Source organism: Silene latifolia, chromosome 10, assembly GCF_048544455.1.
Source record: "Silene latifolia isolate original U9 population chromosome 10, ASM4854445v1, whole genome shotgun sequence".
Classification (NCBI taxonomy): Eukaryota; Viridiplantae; Streptophyta; class Magnoliopsida; order Caryophyllales; family Caryophyllaceae; genus Silene; species Silene latifolia.
Genome location: NC_133535.1, coordinates 154030443 through 154052166, shown reverse-complemented (window position 1 = coordinate 154052166; position 21724 = coordinate 154030443). Strand labels below are relative to the sequence as shown.

Genomic DNA, 21724 nt, shown 5'->3' with positions numbered 1-21724 from the left:
ATTAGATATTTTTAATGTACTTTTAAAGACGAATCAAATAAGATCCCACATGAATATATTTTAACGTATGTATCAAAAGAAAATTGAAGTTGAATGTCCGCTTGTGAATAATGTGCAAAATAGAAACCTGCAAAGTGGAGTTGAATGGAGGGAGTATACCATATCTCTTATCGATACAATATAATTAAAAGGCTAATGTGGCATGGCAAATTAAGTGTGACATGGCAAATGTGACAATGCAAAATTAAATATGACATGGCAAATTAAATGTGACATGACAATATCATAATCCACATATTATCAATCTATACAATATATTTTAAAAGACTACATAAAACATTAAATTTTATTCCATGTGCCATTTTTACAATTAATTTGTATTTTGTATTTGATTATATAATATTTACTTAGTGACAAATTACAATACAATATTGACGTCTTGACGGATAATTCTTACTAAAAAAAACACATATTGAATGATAACTGAGTTAGCGCCCCGCCAAAAAAAAAAAAGTAAAAGCCTATTTGGAGAGGTGTATATCAATTATAAATAATTTTCTATAATAAAAAAAATACCACATGAACATCGAAACTTTGACTATTTCTAATATAACACTGTTTATTTTGAATGAGACCATTACAAATAACTAAATTATCCTACAAAGTAATATTTACAAATTTTTGGGATTAGCTTAAAAATAGTTTAAGTATTTGTGACTTAAAAATTGAGAAAATATTGCGGTCATACAAAATAACGGTCTCACAAAAAAGATTATCTTTATGTAGAATTTAGAACATAATCAACACAAATATTTATTATAATATTTATGTCATAATAATAAAAAAAATGATGCTCAAAAGTCATGAACTTTGCTCCATATTTATGCCTATATTAAATTTGATAATAATGAAAAAGGATGTTCAAAAGTCATAAAAAATATCCTCAATTTTTTATATATTTTTGATGAATGACAAAATTTGTGAGACAAAAAAAATTTAAAACATTAAATACAAATAGCATAACAAACATTAAAATTTGGCCTTTTTAATTTCTAGATAAATTTAACAACAATTAAAAATCAAATAAAATTCATACTAAATTTTAAATTTCTACTTTATTGTTAGAATATTCTAAGCAACACATAAATATCACATAATTCTAATTTTATGCCGTTTATAAAATAACAAAGAATTTGTAAAGATTAAGGGCAAATAATAAAATACTTAACATTAAACGTTGACCTTTTAATTTTTCAAACTATAATAGGTTAAACGACAAATAAAAATTTATATCACTCTAATTTTAAACTGTTTATATGTGCAATTCTCTCTTAAATATTATTGCAATAAACTTGCTCAATTTCATTAATTGGATACATATATAAATCTATAAATATAATTTATAAATAAAAAACAAGGCAAAATATCTACCATTTTTTAGTTTCGTAAGATAACTCCCTAAACAATTCTCATGCAATGTGGATTTTTTTTAAAATAAAAATAAAAAATTAAAGCAAACCTTTTACATTTTATTTCGCCTTACTCTATATTTATGTATATATTAATATTTACTAATAATGAAAAATAATGCTCAAAAGTCATAAACCTTTGTTACATATTTATGTATATATTAAATTTGATAATAATAAAAAGAGACGCCAAAAGTCATAAAACACATCCTCATTTGGCTATAAATGTTTGATGGAAGACAATATTTGTGAGCCAAAATAAGCCAATATCTTTTTGCCCCCATCGTCAAAAGAATTGTAAATATGTGTCAATAATTGTTCTTATCATTTTATCAGCATCAAGTTAAGTGTATTAAGGTTTTAAATTAATAATTTATTTATTTATTTTTAAGTTCCATTGGTTATGAAGTATTCTTCACATTTTTAACCTTCTCATATATGTCGTTTTATTCCATTTAGGGCCTATCAAAATTTGTGGAGTTGTGTTATTCAAAGATAAATACACTTACATCTTTATGATTCAATGCCCTCTTTTTTTCATTATTTACGGGAAAACTTAAATTATTAACGATAAGGTTAATATTACATAAATCAAATTCCAATATTTTGTTTGTTGTTAATCACTCAATGGTTTTTTTTTTTTTTTTTTGTAGAGATATTTCATTGGAGAAAGAAGACTATATGAAGAAGAAAATACTAGAATTGCATAAATAAATACTCCCTCCATTCCACTGAATACTATATTATAAACTAACTACAAGATTGACAACACGAATTGAATATGAATGACTAATTGTATTTAGGTTCATAAATTTTTTTTAGGATTTCAGAAACTTTCAAAAGTATGTTTTATTTGGGTATGTGTTGTTTTTTTATTCATCATTTTTTCTTTGAATAATAGCTCTCATAGAATGAAATTGGAGTTGCGATGATCTCAATCTTATTAACAAGTTAGACAAAGAAATCTTATTGACATGGATACGGGCTAAATGTAAATTATTATCTAATATTTATACATACATGTCATATTATCTATCTAAGTATATATACAAAACATATAATGAGATTGCAATAAAATTTGTAGCAGGCTACTATATATTTAACTCATTTTATCATTTATGCAAAAATTTAAAATTTAGAATTTTTGACAAATTGATATAGATGATATACTAAGACTAGCATTTATTAAACTTCATAACTATGTTATTATAAAAAATATAATTTATGAGAATTAAAATATTGAGAAGATAAAAAAATCCTATAATCATATATGTTTTAAACTCCTTACATTGTGAGATTTATCATTCTAAAAAAAAAAGAAAAAAAAAAGAGAACATAATTCAACATTATGCATTGATTTGTCCTTTCATCTTCACTTATTAACTTTATTTATCCTAAATGACAAAAGGACGTTAAAACTTTCACATAGAAATTTTAGTACAAAATATATACAATCTAATTAAAACGCAACCTTAACCATTTTTTTTTACATGAGTGCCAAGAATTACTAAACTCATTGATGATTTGAAGGTATTTTTTTTGTTTTTTTAAAACCACATGTTATTAGTATATTAATTAAAACAACTAAAGTACAATATATAGTCTATAAATAATATAAAAAGGCAAGCTTATAGTATAATAACACACCATTCACTTTTTTGGAGAGTTCTAAGCAAACCATGTCATCACCTATTATTTAGAAAAAAAAAAGATAAATTTCATAATTAAATTTTAAACTGAGTTAAATACCAATAGTATAATTGTTAAATTATTCAATATCTATATCAAAGAAACCGCGTATAAACTATTTTGTAATAACACAATCATCAAATTTGGCTTTTCATTCTAAAAGTAAAATTAAATAGTCATTAAACATCAAAATAAATACTAATTAAATTTTGGAATTTTATTATTATAAAAATTTGGCTGACAAAATCATCATTTATTTTTTTCAGCGTTTATAGTTCTCACGTATTCTTTCAAAACAATGTTAACCATTCAATCTATTATGAATTATAATTCGTGAATAAAAAAATTGAAGTTTCTATTTTGAAAGTTTTCTTTTATATTGAATTATTACATAAATCAACTGTTTTAAATGAAATAATAATAAAAGGTAGAAAAATGACTGACACGGATGAAGTATAATAAAAAAAATAGAAAACAATAATAACAATAATCGTTGCAAAAATACTAACAAATATAGCAATATCCGTGGCAAAATACTAATAATCGTGGGCAAAAGTTTAGTAAATTGTAGTTATATACATAACAGTAAATATATGCGTATTGATTAATATTTTTTCCTTACTAGTCTATTTTGTCCTTAAGGTCCAGTGCGATCGCAAATTCGGGTTTGTATGACACTATCGACAACATAGCTAGTTCCGTGAATTTCACGGGTAATAAAACTAGTTCCTTCCTAATAAATAAATATCAATAGTAAAGTAGCGATATTTATAAAGGTTTTTCTAACGTATATGCTAAGATATTTATAAGGGTTTTCTAACGTGCGTCCTTCTATTAATTCTGCGTGCACATGTTTGTTGGAGTTTTTATTACTAGTATCAGTATGTCGGTATTATAACACGTTTGTTTTTAAGTTTTCGGGCCTTGTTTTTATTCCATTTTAAAAATATTTGTCATAGCAGTAATACATTATTGATTTTATTATTTTTGAAAAATAGAGAATACGGAGTATTAGTTTTAGATTATATTAATATTAATAGTATAAAGTAGCGATTGTAGCTTATGAAAAATATTATGCATAAAATCGAAACTCCATCGTCGATATCCCCAACCTGTAACTGGTTGCACCGTGGTTTATTACTAGTACCAGTATGTATGCATAAATACTGAAGTTTCATTAAAGAAGTTCTTTATACGGAGTAGTTTACAAGTCGAGAAGAACAAGCAGATCATGTACAAGCGGATCATGTACATTTGATAATTGAATAAATACTTCTAAAATTGCCGAATCCGTTTCTAAAATGGGCGATTTTCACTAATTATTTAACGGAATAAGTGGATTCCCAAAATAATTGTCGAAAATGGGTCCACGTAGGCTTAGAATTTACGAAGCTATGGTCAAGGGTCAAATCGCCACGGCGCTTGGCGACTTACTTCTAAGACATATTTCCGCGACTTCCCTCCCCTTCCCAGTTTTATAGCCCCAAATCAGGAAAAAAAAAAATTAGGCCAAGTAGCCAGCCCCCATGGCTACTTTAGGCCAAATCGACAGCCCTCATGGCTACTTGAATCTGAGACATACTCAGCTATTTCGTCAAAATTGGCCCAAACACTGCCCTTTCAAGCCGCCAAGGTGCATGACGACTTTAGGCCAAGTCGCCAGCCCCCATGGCGATTTTATGCTCAATTATCATAACAGCAAAATTTAGGTTTGGTTGCAATTTGGGTATGGTCGCCAACGAGATGGCGACTTAAATACAAACCTAGGTTCGGATATGACGTGGACCCATTTTGGGTAATTAATTTCAAAGTCGACCCATTTCGTTAAATAATTAGTCAAAATCGCCCATTTTAGCAAAAAATTCAAGATTGCCCGTCAAATCGCTTATCCGATTTAAAGCTGTTTCGAAACAATGGTATTCTATTATATCTTCTTCCAAATTTGCTATTACCCACTTTATGAAATCCCCCTTCTCCCAGCCTTCTACTCCTGTTAACACCTTGTTTATCCAGTGTCAAAATAATTATTATTTTTTTTCTTACGATGATGATGATCAAATTTCTGGTAATTTTGAAGATAGTTTGGTTAAAATAGACGTGCCCTTTCGTACCAAGACATATTATCCTGAACTTACAGGTTGCTGCAATGGCTTAATTTGTTTAACCCCAAGACGTTGTGATTACTTCATTATATGGAACCCGGCTACCGGCAAAATGCACAAATATAAGTCAGCAAAAAATCTCATTTGTGACGGCACGTATCCGTCACTTTGAAGTGACGGATACCATTTTCCCTCACAAATAACCCAAATAGAGGAGAGAGGGAAGCACATGGGGGTGCCCCCACCTTGTCCCCCCCTATCCGTTTTGTGAGTGACATTATCCGTCACTTGCTCCGACCCGTCTTCAGCAAGACTAATTGATAAGTCAGATGGTCACTTACTTGATCCAGATATTGTTAGTGCATTTGGCCCACTTGGGTATGCAGCATCTTTTGATGAGAATGATAGTATTAGCCATGTTAGTGGATTTGGGTATGCATCATGTATTGATGACTATAAATATATTCAAATTTTCACTGTGCCTTGCGGGAAAAAATAGGAGATAATATAGTCTATATCTTCTCTCTTAGAGAAAATAAGTGGAAAAAAATTGAATTTGGTCGTCAAGATCCTTTCTTTTTTTATGGACAAGCGGTACTTATTAATGAAAAATTATATTGGGCTGCTATTGGCAAAAGAAATGCCCATTATATAGTTAGCTTTGATCTAGGGGTTGAGAGGTTTGACATACGTAAGTTAAAACGCTTGATGGTTTTAGGAGTCATGGAAGGGTGTTTGAGCGGGTGCATCAATAGAAAAGGAGCTCGGGATGATAAGTTAATACATACGTATATTGGGACTTGACCACGCAACTGTGAAATCTATTAATGTACCAAAGCGGTTGAGATTAGACGTGTTCTCCCAAATTGTTGGGTTTACGAGGACTGGCAAATTCTTTGCGAGTGGGCCACCCAATGCGAAGGAGACCGGGCTACCCGATGAGGAGACCGGGCTACCAGATGATTGACTAACATGGTAAGATATGTTCCTAGTCTAGTTTCGCCTTTTCCCATTAAAGAACCTTTTAAGGCAATTTAATTATGGTGTTTTTATGTAGTACCGGTATTATAAGAGCAATAGCAATAGAAGAACTCTACATAAATCTTGTCATGTCACATTTCATTAATTCCAATGTTTAAAACTTTTATTCACAATAGATAACATTTTTATAAAGTTCTTAAATGGAAAATAGTAAATATGTAATTGGTATTCACAATTTTCAAAGTCATGTTTATTGGTCCCCAAATTCCCATGTATAAACAACCAAGTTCTTATTTTAGAACTTAATTCTTAAAATTAAGAACAACGTTGTAGTTGCAATAGAAGAACTTTATATTTTGGGTTTTTATTGATAACCTCAAGAATAAGAACCCACTATTGTTATTGCTCTAACACGTTTGTTTTTAATTTTTTGGGCCTTGTTTTCGTTTCGATTTCTAATGTTGGGGTTGTCGATCTTACATTATTTGTTGTTAAGCCTCGCTAGCTTCTTTTCCGCGTGTGAATGCTATAAGAAATATTGCAATGATATATTTTTCATAATTTCAACTAAAGTTTCATCAAAAAAGTTCTTTAAATTTTTATTTTTATTAACACTATATATATAGGTTTTGATATAACAGTTTACATTATGCCTATAGAAGGTATTTTCTGTAAAGATCATTACTGTCATAAGTTAGACAATGGATATATTTATGATTTCTAATTACGAAATTATATGTTTGACATGCATTTTACACTTTATAGTTTATACGATGTGTTAATCGGATTGACATTCGTTTTGGTTTCAAGTCGATTTCAATGGGATCATTTCGTTTAGCCACTTTAACGGATTTGTGTTATTTGGGTATGGTTCATATCAAATCCATCAGTTCATGGTGAGTCGGGTTATAATTTTCTTGAGCAACGGGTAAAGAAATTTGCTTAATATTTCTTATATACTTTTTAATTAGAATTAGTTTAGATCCCGCGAAATGAATGCAAAGTATTTATAGAGTTTTTATTTTTGTAATATTTAATCATGCTAAATTAACACCTATGAGGTATGGTGTTGGAATGAACCAAACCCATACCATGTGTTTGTTTGACGAAAATGAAGGTTTCATACTCATAGCTAAAACCCATGAGGTATGGGTTTCTCATACCCAGGGAGGGAGGTTGGTATGAGATTGATACCCATGGTATCAAATTAAAAATAACAAAATGTGGTAAAAATAATTATGTAATATTGTACAAAAATCTTTTTATATATTTATTTGGTTAAATTTTATCTACATGATTTACAGTATTAAAAATTATTATTAAAAATATTGTATTTTGAAGATTTTTTTGCTTTGATTGATTTTTAACCCATACCACCCAAACTGAAACAAACACAAGGTATGAGGTATCAAGTTCCAACTCGATACCATCCGGGTATGATTCCTGATTCCAAATCCATACCCACGAGCGAACCAAACACACCCTTAATTTTTCATATTTCACGTCATTTTACTTAATTTTTCATATTTCACGTCTTTTTGGCAATGATTTTATATATTTCGATTAGTGAAAGATATATTTCGAGATTTGTAATATATGAACCCAAATTTTTTGGCAATGATCGAAGATTTTTTACTTTGAGATTTGTAATATATGAACCTAAATTTTTGGCAATGATCGAGGATTTTTTACTTGTAGCAATATACCAATGATCGACGGTGTAATTTTTTTTTTTTTTGGTAATGATTGAGGATTTTATACTTATTTTTTGGCAATTAATTTTTACGTTATTTTTGGGCAAAATCATTCATTTGATCTAGATTTAGCACATAGTAGAATAGGACGTTATACATATTTTTTGGGAATCATTTTTTACATTATACTTAGACCATATATAGTAGAATGCAAAAACTAAAAGCCCAATTAGAAGATAATATTTTAGGCGGGAAAAAACGTAAATTGACCTATTCATTTAGTAAATAGGAGATGTTATAATTCAAAATATCATTAATAAATAAAAAGTCAATAAAAAAATCCTAAAATACAAGTGTTTTCATGAGAACATAAATATTAATAAAAGTCAGTCGGTTCTATTTGTATTTAGAATCAAATATCATCTGCTATTTTGAATTCGGTTTTAATTCGGCTCAGTTCGTATTGAATTGGGTTTCGGGTACTATGTCAGGTTAAATATATTGGATGTTCAATCGTTGTCAATTAAAATATTTTCAATCGATTTTTCGGATTTGGGTTGATTTTGCCGGGTGTAAACCAATAAGTCACATAAACAAACCCTAATTCTACGTCAGTTAGTCAGTCACCACCTCCCTTTTCTCTTCAATTTACTGTCATCCTTAACAAATTACAAAATGGGAGACAAAGACCCGCATAATTCCAAGAAGAAGCATACGATTCCGCAACAAAGCTACCTCCATGATGATCTGATAATTGAAGAAATACTTACAAGATTGCCCGTCAAATCCGTTCTTCGATTTAAGTGGGTATCAAAACAATGGTATTCTACTCTTTCTTCTTCTGATTTCGCCAATGCCCACCTTATCAAATCCCCATTTTCTCACCCTTCTGCTCCTGTTAACACCTTATTTATCATGGATTTTACGAGTTTTTACGTTTTTTCTTACGACGATGATCAAATTTCTGGTAATTTTAAAGATAATTTGGTTAAACTCGACCCTGGGTTCTCGGTCGAGAAAGACACTCTCGAACTTACTGGATCCTGCAATGGGTTGGTTTGTTTAACCTCTGCTTCTGCTCAATACTTCATTTTATGGAACCCAGCTACTCGAAACCTGAAAAAGTATGGGCCACATGGGTATAGTAAGCATTTTGATAAAGCCAATTATGTTTACGTAGCTTCTGGATTTGGATATGCATCCTCTATTGATGACTACAAATATGTCGGAATTTTGATAGCATATCAAAAAAATAAAATAAGTGATTGTATTGTTTGTATCTTCTCTCTCAAGGAAAATAAGTGGAGAAAAATTGATTTTGGTAATGATCATATCTCGGTTTTTGGACAAGCATTGCTTGTTAATGAAAAGTTATATTGGTATGCTTATAGTGAGGAAGTCGGCGATTTACTTCTTAGCTTTGATTTAGGGGTTGAGAGGTTTGACGTAATTTATAATATGGACCTTGATAAGTCAGACATGTTGGGAGTTATGAGTGGGTGTTTGAGCATTATATACTGTGAATCACAGTTCTCAGATGTAATGCACATATTGGAACCTCCTGCAATAGTGAAATCTATTTATTTACCAGAGGAGTTGAATTTAGACGAGGACTCTGAAATGATCGGGTTTACAAAGACTGGCAAATTTTTTGTGACAGGGCCATTGGGTTACAAGGCAAAGGGTTTCAATAGAACGCTTGGGATAGTTGACACAAGTACGAGACCTATGAAATACACAATGCTTTTGAGGTTTAATAAGTTGATTGAGATATCAAGATATGTTCCAAGCCTACTTTCGCCATTCCCCATTGAGCCTTCAGAGTGATATATGCATTAGTTCTTCCCTTGGTCGCTCCTTGGCTTGTTTGATGTCAGTGTATTCCTTTAAACCCTTACATTCTATTAATTTATCGCCCGACCAACAAAATACGCTTATTATATGCGCACATGGATTTGTGTTTGTTTGGAATGTTTTTCTCTTGTTCAGGCCTTTGTCCTCTAGTATTGGAAGCGATTGTGTTTTGTTCCATCTTCACAGTAGGTAAATTTGTTACAAGTGATGAGCGATTTATTACCATGATGACAGGTCCCGGAGAAACAGAACAAATTGTTTTCCATAAGGATATAGTCGACCCGGTACACAGAATCTTCTTTGGAGCGGGAGCAAATGATGAGTGATTTTCACAATATTGGGTTAGTAATATATAAGAGGGTACGAAGACGACCAAGAATTAGGATTCGAACAACTAACCTCTGTTTTTTGCTTGACCTTGGTAGGATAACGCTCCTAACTCCTATTTTATCGAATCATCTTTATATTTTTCCGATCAACAAGTTTTGTATAAACACGTGTTATTATAATTTATAAGTAGTTCATTAGAGTATTTTATATCAGTCCGGATCACCTGTCCCATAAACTTGTCCCATTCCCTGTCCCATCCACAAAAAACTGACATGTGGCAAAAAATAAAACAAAAAGAAAAAAAGTCACGTGCAATCTCTTCACTCATCTATGAGTCCATCACTCCGTCTTCCTCCCCCTCTCTCTCATTGTATCACAAGAAAAAATTCCAGATTTCAACCACCAGACCACCGTGCGACGAAATGGTCTCGAGTTTTGGTGTCGAGTTCAGAATTGATAATTCAAATGGTAGTTTTTCAGTGACGGAGGTGGTGCGAACAGGGCTGCTGCGTGGGTGCGAACGGAGGAGCCAGTGTGTATTTGTCCTGGCGGAGCACAACGGTGGTGCTGCTATGAGAATCAGTGGCGGTTGTCGGGAGCAAGTGATAAGCGCAGGGGAGGCGCGAATAGGGCTGCTGGTGGTTGAACGGAGGTGTATCTGGGCGGTGGTGCTATTGTCGGGTTGGGGTCAGACGACCAGCAATTGTGGTGCTTGGTCCGAACTCGGTTGCGGCGGAAGCGGTGCCGTTGCTGCTGTGTTGGTCGAACCACCATAGACCCAAGGAGGAACACGATTGATTCTGGTCGTGGGTGATAAATGGAGGAGTAGCTATCGGTGGTGGGTGTTGAGATGGAGCACGAAGGAGAAGGAGCAGTAGGTAGTCGGGTTCGGAATCGACGCCGTTGCCGCTATTCGTTTGGTTTGTGCGTGGCAGAAAAAGCTCGGCCATTGCACGTGACCTTTTTCTTTTTGTTTTATTTTTTTGCCACATGTCAGTTTTTTGTGGATGGGACTGGGAATGGGACAAGTTTATGGGACAGGTGATCCGGACTGATTTTATATTGCTTCCTAAATACAAATATTTGATACTCCCTCCAATTCTATGTATTCTTCCCTTTGTTTGTGGGCACGAGAATTAAGGAGAAGAATAAAATAAGAGTAAAAAGTTGGGTGGGGTTTGGTAGTAGGAGAGAGGGATGAATAATTATGAGTTAAATAAGAAATGGTGGGGCAAAAATATTAAGGAAAGTAATAAAATATGAGTAAAAGAGTTGGGTGGGGTTTGGTGATAGGAGAGAGAAATGAATAAAATAAGAGTAAAAGTTTCCAAAATAAGAAAGGGGAAGAAAACCTGAATAATCCGTTTTAGGAAATAGGGAAGAATATATAGAATAGGAGGGAGTATTTTTTAAACTTACTCCGTACTTAATGGCTTAATGCTTGTGTTAGTAGTAAATCTAAGTGATGGGGCATATTCTGCACCGCCGACCAAGTCAACATATTGAGCAAGGTCAAGGGTATCCACAACAAAGTCAACGACTTAGACAGCCTAGCCGACTCAGCTACGTCGGCCTGTCACTTGGGTCCCGGCCAGGCAACTGGCCAGCCGGGGCACGTATCCGCGTACTCATATCCAAGACCCCTCGGCCGGCCTGCCATGGGTCCATCGGCCGAGGGTAGAACGGTCTTTCCACCTGCTAGCCACTTGGCCACTTGGCCACTACGTGACAAAAGGTGAAAGTCTATAAATACTCCTCAACCCTCATTAAGGAGAGGATCCACAAATTAACCTAATAACCACTATTCATCTGGTAATATCTTCCCTATCTCTCTTCAATATACTCTTAGCCAAGTTACAACAACTTCTCTCTAAGTTTACTGACTTGAGCGTCGGAGTGAGTACGCTCGGCCAAAGCCGAGCCCTCAGTTTGTTCATCGTTTCAGGAGACCGCAAGGAGGATTCAAACAGGGACATCATTCTACGAGCTACGAGTGGTAACAAATATCTGCTCTGGAATTACACCCGGAACAATTGGCGCCGTCTGTGGGGAGCCTTCTAATTGCCTCCTTGGCCGCCTCCTCGGCCTGATCCCGGAATTGAACGCACATTTTAGGGAGGAGATCATCTTGAAGCATTTTAATATCCTTCTCCTTTTGAGCAAGGATAGCCTGCATGTCCCTGAGCGCCTCCGCCTGGTTCTGGAACATATCCTTCCACTCGTCCCTCTTGGAAACCACGGCGTCGTAAGCGCCCTTATACCTTTCCTGCTCCTCCATCATCTTGGCCGTAGCGGCATCAGCCTCCTCAACTTTGGCCCTCTCGGCCTTCAGCAGCTTCTCAGCTTCCTCCACACGCTTCTCGGCAGCAAGGAGATCCCGCTTAGCCTTCCCGGCTTCCCCCCTCGCAGCAGAGAGATCAAGCTTGAGCTTTGCGATCAGTGGCCCAGATTGGGCCGTGGCCTTTTCCTGCTCCATGATGAGGGAGCCGGTTAGACGGGTCCACCTCGCCAACCTCTTATATATTTTCTCACCCTCCGCCACAAGCTCGGTGGGAGAAATCTTCTGAGCGGAGGAGTCAACGGTGATATTTCTATCACCCGCCCTCTCAATAGCCTTCTCAGGCTGCTTCCCTGATTGCCGTTCAGTTAGAACGCCGGCTGCCGATGATGGATCTACAAAAAATTTACACAGGGCATCCATGTCACCGTGCATTGACACATCAGAAAGTCTGTCATCAGGAACGTCCAACGAACCGGCTAAATCCGAACCACAAGTTAGATCCGTACCAGTTTGGACCCTCTTATTTGGAGGGCTGGTGGAGGCAGGTTTCTCCCCGGCAACGTTGGAAGCAGACGGTGGATCTTTCCTCTTCTTCGGAGAAGGGACCTTAGCAACGGTCACCTCCCCCTCAGTAATATTGACGACCTCCACATGATCCGTTTGGGCCACCGGGGTCGAAGAGGTAGTTGGCATTGATACCGCCGCCGACTTGGACGCTGCCTTCTTTGATCTCTTCGGCACGCCTCCGAGAACCCGTGCATGGGCCGTCTCCTGATCCAACCCCCTCGTCTGCTTTTCCATGATTTCGTTGGGGGCTAGCCTGCGATCACGCAACTCAGCCGTAGGACGCCGCTGGACAACCTTCCCGTCCTTATCAAGCCCTAGCCTCTTCAAGTCCTTCTCAGACAGATCCCGCCCAAACCGATCTGCAAGAAATCAAACAAGAATTACATAAAGGAAGTAAAACAAGGCTCTGAAAAAGGAACATAACAAGCAAAGGTGGGCCTCACACCGACCCCACTCACCCCAGTTGAGGGCCGGTATGAGGCCGACGCGGCATAGCAGCTCATCCTGGAGAATAATCTGAGTCGGGGGCAGCCATCCCTCCTCAGCATCAAACAGCCGCATTGCCCGCTTCTCGTCCGCAGTAAGAGCGACAAACGAAGCGTCCATCTTGACCTTGTTACCCCGGGAGATGTGTTTCTCATACTCTTCCCGGGTCTCACACCGTAAGTAAACGGGGCTCTGGAAAGACCGAGGCAATGGGTAGTCCTCCGGCACTTGGACGTACACCCATCGCCCTTGCCAGTCTTTGCAAGAAGTAAGTTTGTTCACGGAGACATAGCCTGGCTCCGTCTGTACGCTATACCACCCCACTTTGCCGGATTTTGACGGCCGAAGACTATGTAGGCGGCGGAATAAGTTAACCGTTGGGATCTCCCCCCTAAAGAGACAGATCCACACAAAGCTGACTATCGTCCTCATGGCCAACGGATGCAGTTGGGCCACGGCAACGTTCATAGCCTTGATGATGGCCATGACGTGTTCATTCAAAGGAAACCGGAGCCCATACTCCAGATGCCTAATATGCACGCCGATATGACCCGGGGGAGGGCAGCAGACCGCCTGACCCTCCTCAGGGATAACAATTTTATACCCCTCACCGAAGGATAAATGACCTCCGAAAAGAGTCTCTCCGGAGCTGCTTGCGAATTTATTTGTAAATGCACGGTCGAGGCCAGTCGTGCAGGCCTCACCATGATCCGGGTTAGTCGCCCTCCCACCATCAACGGGAGCCCTCTCATCATCATCATTAACAACGTCAGCATCATCCTCATCCTCCAACTCCTCCAGGAGGGACAGATCAACTACGGGAGGAGGAGACCTAGGGCCCCCAAACCTTAGCGGAATGGCCTCTAGTATCCCCTCCTCGTCAAAACGCGACGGGGAACCCCCCGGCGCAGAAGTACTAGTCCCGGCATCGACAGAAGACATGTTCACAGCAATTACTAACGAAATAAGAGGTGAGAATTTGTTTGATTACCTTGAAGAAATACACTCGCCGGATCAAAAACCCTGAAGATTAGAAGAAATGGAAGCCCTTGAAAGTTTAGAGAGATGAAGATCTTGGAGAAAAATTTGAGAAAATGAATTTGGTGGCCAAAATCACAGAATAACTGCCCTATTTATAGGGAAAAGCCCACAAAAAAGGACCAATCAGGGCACAGCCCATGAAGCGTCAACCAATCAGCGAACAGACACGTGTCAGACATGCAACCACGGAATGTCAATCGTTGCAACAGTTAAATGTCAATCAATGCTACAGTTACCAAGCGTATTCAACACGCCCATTCACATCTCTTCGCCTGTTCATCTCCCTGAACAAATTCCTAGGTACCTGCTCTCCGCCGGCCATATGATCGACCAAGCCAGGAAGCACGCCGGGGCAATCAAAAATAACCAAGCACTCTCACCTGGTCTCGGCTAGCGTCACATTCTTTCCCACATCGGATACCCTTTACGCATCCATGTGGAGGGGGGATATGGTACGGCCTAACAAGAACCACGCCGATGTATCAGAAGAAGCCGATACGTAAATTTTGCAAAAATACTTACACGAATATACGCTCAACATACACGGAGCCCATACCACGGCATAGACTACGGGGGGCAAATTGATGGGGCATATTCGCACCGCCGACCAAGTCAACATATTGAGCAAGGTCAAGGGTATCCACAACAAAGTCAACGACTTAGACGACCTAGCCGACTCGGCCTACGTCGGTCATGTCACTTGGGTCCCGCCAGCAACGGCGGCCCGGGGCACGTATCCGCGTACTCATATCCAAGACCCCTCGGCCGGCCTGCCATGGGTCCATCGGCCGAGGGTAGAACGGTCTTTCCACCTGCTAGCCACTTGGCCACTTGGCCACTACGTGACAAAAGGTGAAAGTCTATAAATACTCCTCAACCCTCATTGAGGAGAGGATCCACAAATTAACCTAATAACCACTATTCATCCTGTAATATCTTCCCTATCTCTCTTCAATATACTCTTAGCCAAGTTACAACAACTTCTCTCTAAGTTTACTGACTTGAGCGTCGGAGTGAGTACGCTCGGCTAAAGCCGAGCCCTCAGTTTGTTCATCGTTTCAGGAGACCGCAAGGAGGATTCGAACAGGGACATCATTCTACGAGCTACGAGTGGTAACAAATATCTGCTCTGGAATTACACCCGGAACACTAAGATTTGGTAACTCGTGTCTTTTATAATTATGAATGTTAAACTTGTTCACTTGCTCAAGTATATCTAGGATTGTATTGAACTTACCTGGCTATAAGGAAACAATAATTTTGTGTATGATAATTTTGGTAGAGTAATGTTGTATCAAGTCTTGTACATTCTGTAGAACAATTGGTCATATTTATCACTCCTACCGTCTCGATCATTTATTTATCTTTTACTTATTTGTGTATTTTGATCATTTGTTTATCTTGTGTTAGTAGTAAATTGTCCCCTTCTCCTTCTTTAATTTTTGTGGCAAAAGTAGAGATAAACAAATAATGAGACAGTGGAAATACTATGACTTTGAGCCCAAGTTTTGAGATACTTATGATCCACTAGAAATCGTCAAGAATTTGTTAGAAATTATATATGACTTTTAATAAGCGATAATACTAGCAACCGGCAAATAGCAAAAGGTAAAAGAAAGAGCTTTTTCTTTAATAAGCGATAATTACTGCTGAAAATCAAATTTGCCTTATATTTTTTCTGTTAGTCGATCACAGGGTTACACAACTTCCGTACCAGAATCCATAATCCCTATTTACTAAAAGAATAGGCGAAATTCCAAATTTTCCCGCCTACACATATTTCCTAAAATAAAGTTTAGTTATTTTTAGCGTATTCTATAAGTATGGTGGGCTATAATACACATATAATCTTTCGGATTTATATATTTATGTCATTTACTATTTTACATTCTACACAAAATTATCTCCAATCTTCTTACGATATCAAAAAAAGAATTCTTTTTTTTTTTTGTTTAAAGAATCATACGAAAAAAATTCATTGATTTTCTATGATAAAAAGTTGCGGCTAAAAATATATTATCAGTAAAATTTCATAAAATAACACCATTAATCTCTCGGTAATAGGAAAAACTTTCAGTGAAATACTCATTTCATGATTAATACGATTTTAACTTTGATTTTTCAAATCACAATATAATAATAAAAAAAAAAAAAAGATTAGTTAGTATAAATTCATAAATATAAGACACTAAAAAGTAAAACTCTAAATATACCGTGCATAAATTGCATGTGAGCTAAACTAGTTTATAAAAAAACGAATAATGAACAACCTAATTCGACTCGGGATAAGAAAGGTTCAAGGTTTTGAGGACAATTTACGTTAGAATCGACTCTAATTACTGTCATAATGATCGTAATGAGACATAAGGTAAGTGATTTTTAACAACAACTACGACAACAATATAATTATTTTCATTATTATTATTTAGGTAAGTAATTTTAAATATAATTTTATATAAATTGTTTTAGGTAATTTTTAAATGAGAATGTCTCATATGATATACGAAATATTTAAATGTTCCAAAGATTATAATTTAACGCCAATGTTAAAATATAATAAACGGAAAATTCACGTGGTACCCTTGAAGTTTGCCACTTTTCCTACGGTACCCAACTTTTTAAGTTTGTGTATAACATACCCCTAAACTTCACATTTTTGCCTATATGCCAAATTTACTAACTTCTGTTAACTTTCTAACGGAATTATTGATGTGTCACAAATTAATTCTAGAGTGTTATAATTAATGGCTTTAAGGAAGATGATTAACAATATTTAATATTTAATAAAGTTTATACACTCAACCCACTAAAGATTAGACCACTAGCCAAACTTATTCGACACTCGACACTCACTATCTACTACCACCAATCATCACCACAGAATATGATACACCTAGCATAAACTCTCTTCCCAATCTAACCACAAGTCCACAAACACTTGAACAAGGTGATACTTCCCTTCATAGTTGAACAAAGTGATACATACTGCATAGTCCATACTTGCTAATTGCTATTGCTTTAGTTTCTACACTTTGGTAAATCAACATATGCTACTGTATTATTTACTCATTCATCCTCTTTGCCCTCGATTTTAATTGTGGGTGATGGTGATATTTTGAAGATCAGTTGATTCACAACTTCACTACACTTTGGGCTGTTGTTAGAATTAGGATGGTGGAGTACTGGAGCAGGATGTAATAAGGTAGAGCTGACGGTGTTCGGATTAGTGAGGCCGGAGCGATTATTGATGTGTTGTGTATGTGCGGTGGGTTGAGGATGATAAATTGAGAATGGTGCAAGGATGGGATAATTAGGAAATTAGGAAAAAAAATTCAGGTGTTTAACATTAACATTAGCTTTAATTAAGTTGGTAAAGGGGATATTGTTAAATGTTAACCATGTTATAAGAGAGAGGATAAAAAGTAAGACTTTTGGGCAGCTTGTGCACAAAAAGTAAACCTTAAGGGTACCTTGATCACAAACATAAAAAGGTGGATACCATGGGAAAAGTGGTAAACTTTAAGGGTACCATGTGTATTTTCCGTATAATAAATCATTGTAAATAATGTGAAATAAAAAAATCAGTGTTAATAATTGCCACTACCCTTAAACAAGAAGAACATCTATCCAACGACCCTGCAATTTTGTTGAGAATAAGTTCCAATTCATATGAGTTTCACATGTTTGGATGTCACATTGGATATTAGAGAAGATATTTAGGCGTATTAGGCGTCATGTCGCCATAATGTCGTCATAGTATAATATATGTTGTCAATTATTTTTAGGGTGGAACCCTATTGAACTTGTATTGTGGACTCGTTCGCCTCCGTTTGGGTGTGACCTAGAACCGTTGTTGAATTTAACAATTTTCCATTAATAAACTCAATTAATGATTTCAGGCCGGCTTGTCAACGATTAGGGATATCATCACAGCTAAGGACACGTTAAAATGATTTTGTAAAATCAAGAAAGCACGTAACATTCATGAAGTTCAAAAAATCCAATTTAAAATTGGATTTGGCCGGATAATAGTTGGCAAAATTAATTAGTATAAAACTATAGGTAACTTGATCATAACCTACTATAAATAGAGGTATCAAATTGAAGGACAATCACAACAAATACAAAACTTGAAATATTAATCAACAAAAGAAAATATATATTATATTATATTATTTATTGTATTGCATAGCATACCGAAAATGGAGGGCAAGAAAATTATTTTGGGAGCTATTCTGATTCTTGCCTTGGGTAATTATTCTATACTATAGAAATTTACGCGTGTATCAAAATTATAGCATGTCATGGTACATCCTAATATATTACGAGTAGATACGATATTTGAGTTTGTTAATATTATTGGTTAATTGCATGCATGTTTTGATCTCAGTGGTCCCAAACCTGGAGGCCGGAAGCAGTGACTGTTTGCTTGATGGCCATAGCTGTCAAACTACATTTGATGAGGATTTTGTTGGTTGTTGTCCTGGATTCACATGCAGTCCTACTAGTAAAGGTTCTTTTGAAGGCAAATGTCGGTCAACTGGTGGTGGTAAGCTTTCCAACCATCACTAATTTCAGCATCAATGCTTTTTTTTGGTGCAGTGGTTTAGAATTGTATTGATAATATAGGACAACATACAGCTAATCCTAATTCTACAATGATTAGTAATAACTAACTCTTAACTACTTATTATAACAGAATAACTAACTGTTTTACTTACATACTCCAACAGACTTATTATCACCTTGTAATAAGGAAGGGGGATTTTGCATCGTAGATGACAATTGTTGTGGGCGTCTAAAATGCTCAAACAATAACGTCGTTGTTCCTAGTGGCAAATGCATAAAGCGAGATTGAAGCAGCGACGGCATTTCTGGACATTTATTGTGAAAAGTTTCATTTCTATTTTGAGTCAACTTTGCTTTCTACTTTGTTATTTTTCTTTTAACCATGTTGGATTTTGTGATTGTATTTCGGTTGGTCTCACATAAGACATTCATGTTTGTCTTAAGTGTAAAACATGTCAAATACTACCTCATAGGCTTATATAGCTGAATGGGATAAGAATTTGTCATTTTCTAGACATTCTGTTTCTGGTCTCATCCAACTATTTGTCCCCTCTTAATGCTTCAGACGTATATGTCCGTATTAAATAAGAATTTGTAATTGTATGTTTTTACACTTATTTGATGGCAAAATAGCCAAATTGGTAAAATTTGTCATTGTATTTTTTATCCCAACCACCTATATATTTGATTTTATCAGAATATACGTTAAAAAAAATAAACTACTCCCTCTGTCCCGGTCATTTGTTGTCCTTTTCCATATTGGGGTGTCTCAGTCAATTGTTATCCTTTCTAGTTTAAGAATGAACTTGATGAGCAATTTGATCATTCACACTCAATTTTTTCCACTTGTCATTTAGTAATTGGCTCCCTCCTCTTTCCTTGGTCTTTGTGCCAAAACCAAAGGATAACAATTGACTGGGACGGAAGGAGTATATCTTTCTAGTTCGTTTAATATTATTTCATTCACATCTTCTAAAACTCGATTATCGATTATTTTAGTTAGCTTAATTAGATAAACTAATTAAAGTATTCAACTATATATTAGTTGATTTAATTGATTAAACGAGATCGTTGAGTACTTGAGTCTATTTTGGATCAGGTTAATATTTGTAATCGGTATGTAGTAACCTGATCCAAGACAGACTCAAATACTCCATGATGAGTCCACGATCCATGGAGCACTGGCAATGCACAACTTGCTTTACATCCTATTTATTAAACAAACAACCACGGAGCTGATGTGTCAGTCTTTGGTTGAAAGTTAAGATTTAAAAAGCATTTTTTTCTCCCCATGATTTATGCAACCCACATTCTGGAAGCCATTTAATTTGGGAGATTGGTATATAGATGATATTTCAACTTGGATCATTAATTAATCATTAATTTTATACCATTAAGCTTTCTAGATTTATTAAGTTGAATATCAATTTTATATAATTAAATCCAGTGATGAGATATACAAATACAGAGCGATAAATAAATAAAATGACGTGATTATCTAATATGTTGGAAATTACACTCATGTTATAAGTGACTATCTATTCTAGCGATCAAAATCAATGCTCTAGGTAATTGAGAAAAATAAATTCTAAAAAAGTTAATGAATAATTTGATCTTCTATATATCAATTTTGATCCACTTGTCATTGTTTTGGTAAAATTACATGTTATTACTGATTTAAATTACAAACAGTTCCTTTTAGTTCTCCTTTTTTAATCTTTGTGACAAAAGTACGGATAAACAAATGATGAGATGAGACAGTGGAAGTACTATGAGTTGAGACCAAGTTTTGAGATACTTATGTTCCACTAGAAATTATCAAGAATTTGTTAGAAATTATATGACTTTTAATAAGCGATAATACTGGCAATCGACAAATAGCAAAAGGTAAAAGATAGAGCTTATCTTTGAAATGGATGAGAATGTTTGTGGTTCGAATCTGCTTTATATTTTTTCTGACAATAATCGATCCCAGAATTACACAACCTCCGTATTGGAATCCATAAAAATTAAGCTTTGACCCATGACCAGAGACCTGATTGCAATTTTAATTCCGGTTCCGATTCATGTCTGAACCGAATAATGAACACTCTAATTCCGACTCGGGATAAGACAGTTTCAACTTTCAAGGTTTCGAGGACAGTTTATGTTAGAATCGATCCTAATTATTATCAAAACGATCGTAATGAGACGCACATTATGACTTAGTAAATGAGATATAATGTAAGTGATTTTTAACAACTACGACAACAACATAATTATTTTTATTATTATTTATTTAGGTAAGTGATTTTAAATGTAATTTTTTATAAAATGGTTTAGGTAATTTTTATATGAGAATGTCTCATATGAGACATTATTGAGACTTAGTGATATATACGAAATATTGAAATGTTCAAAAGATTATAAATTAACTCCAATGTTAATATAGAATTCATTGTAAATAATGTGGAATTAAAAAATCATTGTTAATAATTGCCGCTACCCTTTAAAAAAAAAAAAATATCTACACAACGACTTGCATTTTCCATTAATAAACCCAATTATTGATTTAAGGCCGGCTTGTCAACGGATATCTCATATTCACAGCTAAGGATAATCCAATATGGATTTGGACAGATATTAATATTTGGAAAATTAGTATAAAAGTAGGGACTTGCT

At 35.4% G+C, this 21724-nt stretch overlaps 2 protein-coding genes across 10 annotated transcripts in view; both read left to right on the top strand.

Moving 5' to 3' along the window:
• Positions 1-21724, top strand: part of LOC141606452 (F-box/kelch-repeat protein At3g23880-like) — a 157796-nt gene that overhangs the window by 109892 nt on the left and 26180 nt on the right. The window lies entirely within an intron of this gene.
• On the top strand, positions 8611-9762 carry LOC141608628 (F-box/kelch-repeat protein At3g23880-like). Its single transcript, XM_074427970.1, has one exon. It carries the CDS (start codon positions 8611-8613, stop codon positions 9760-9762), a length of 1152 nt encoding a protein of 383 aa, XP_074284071.1.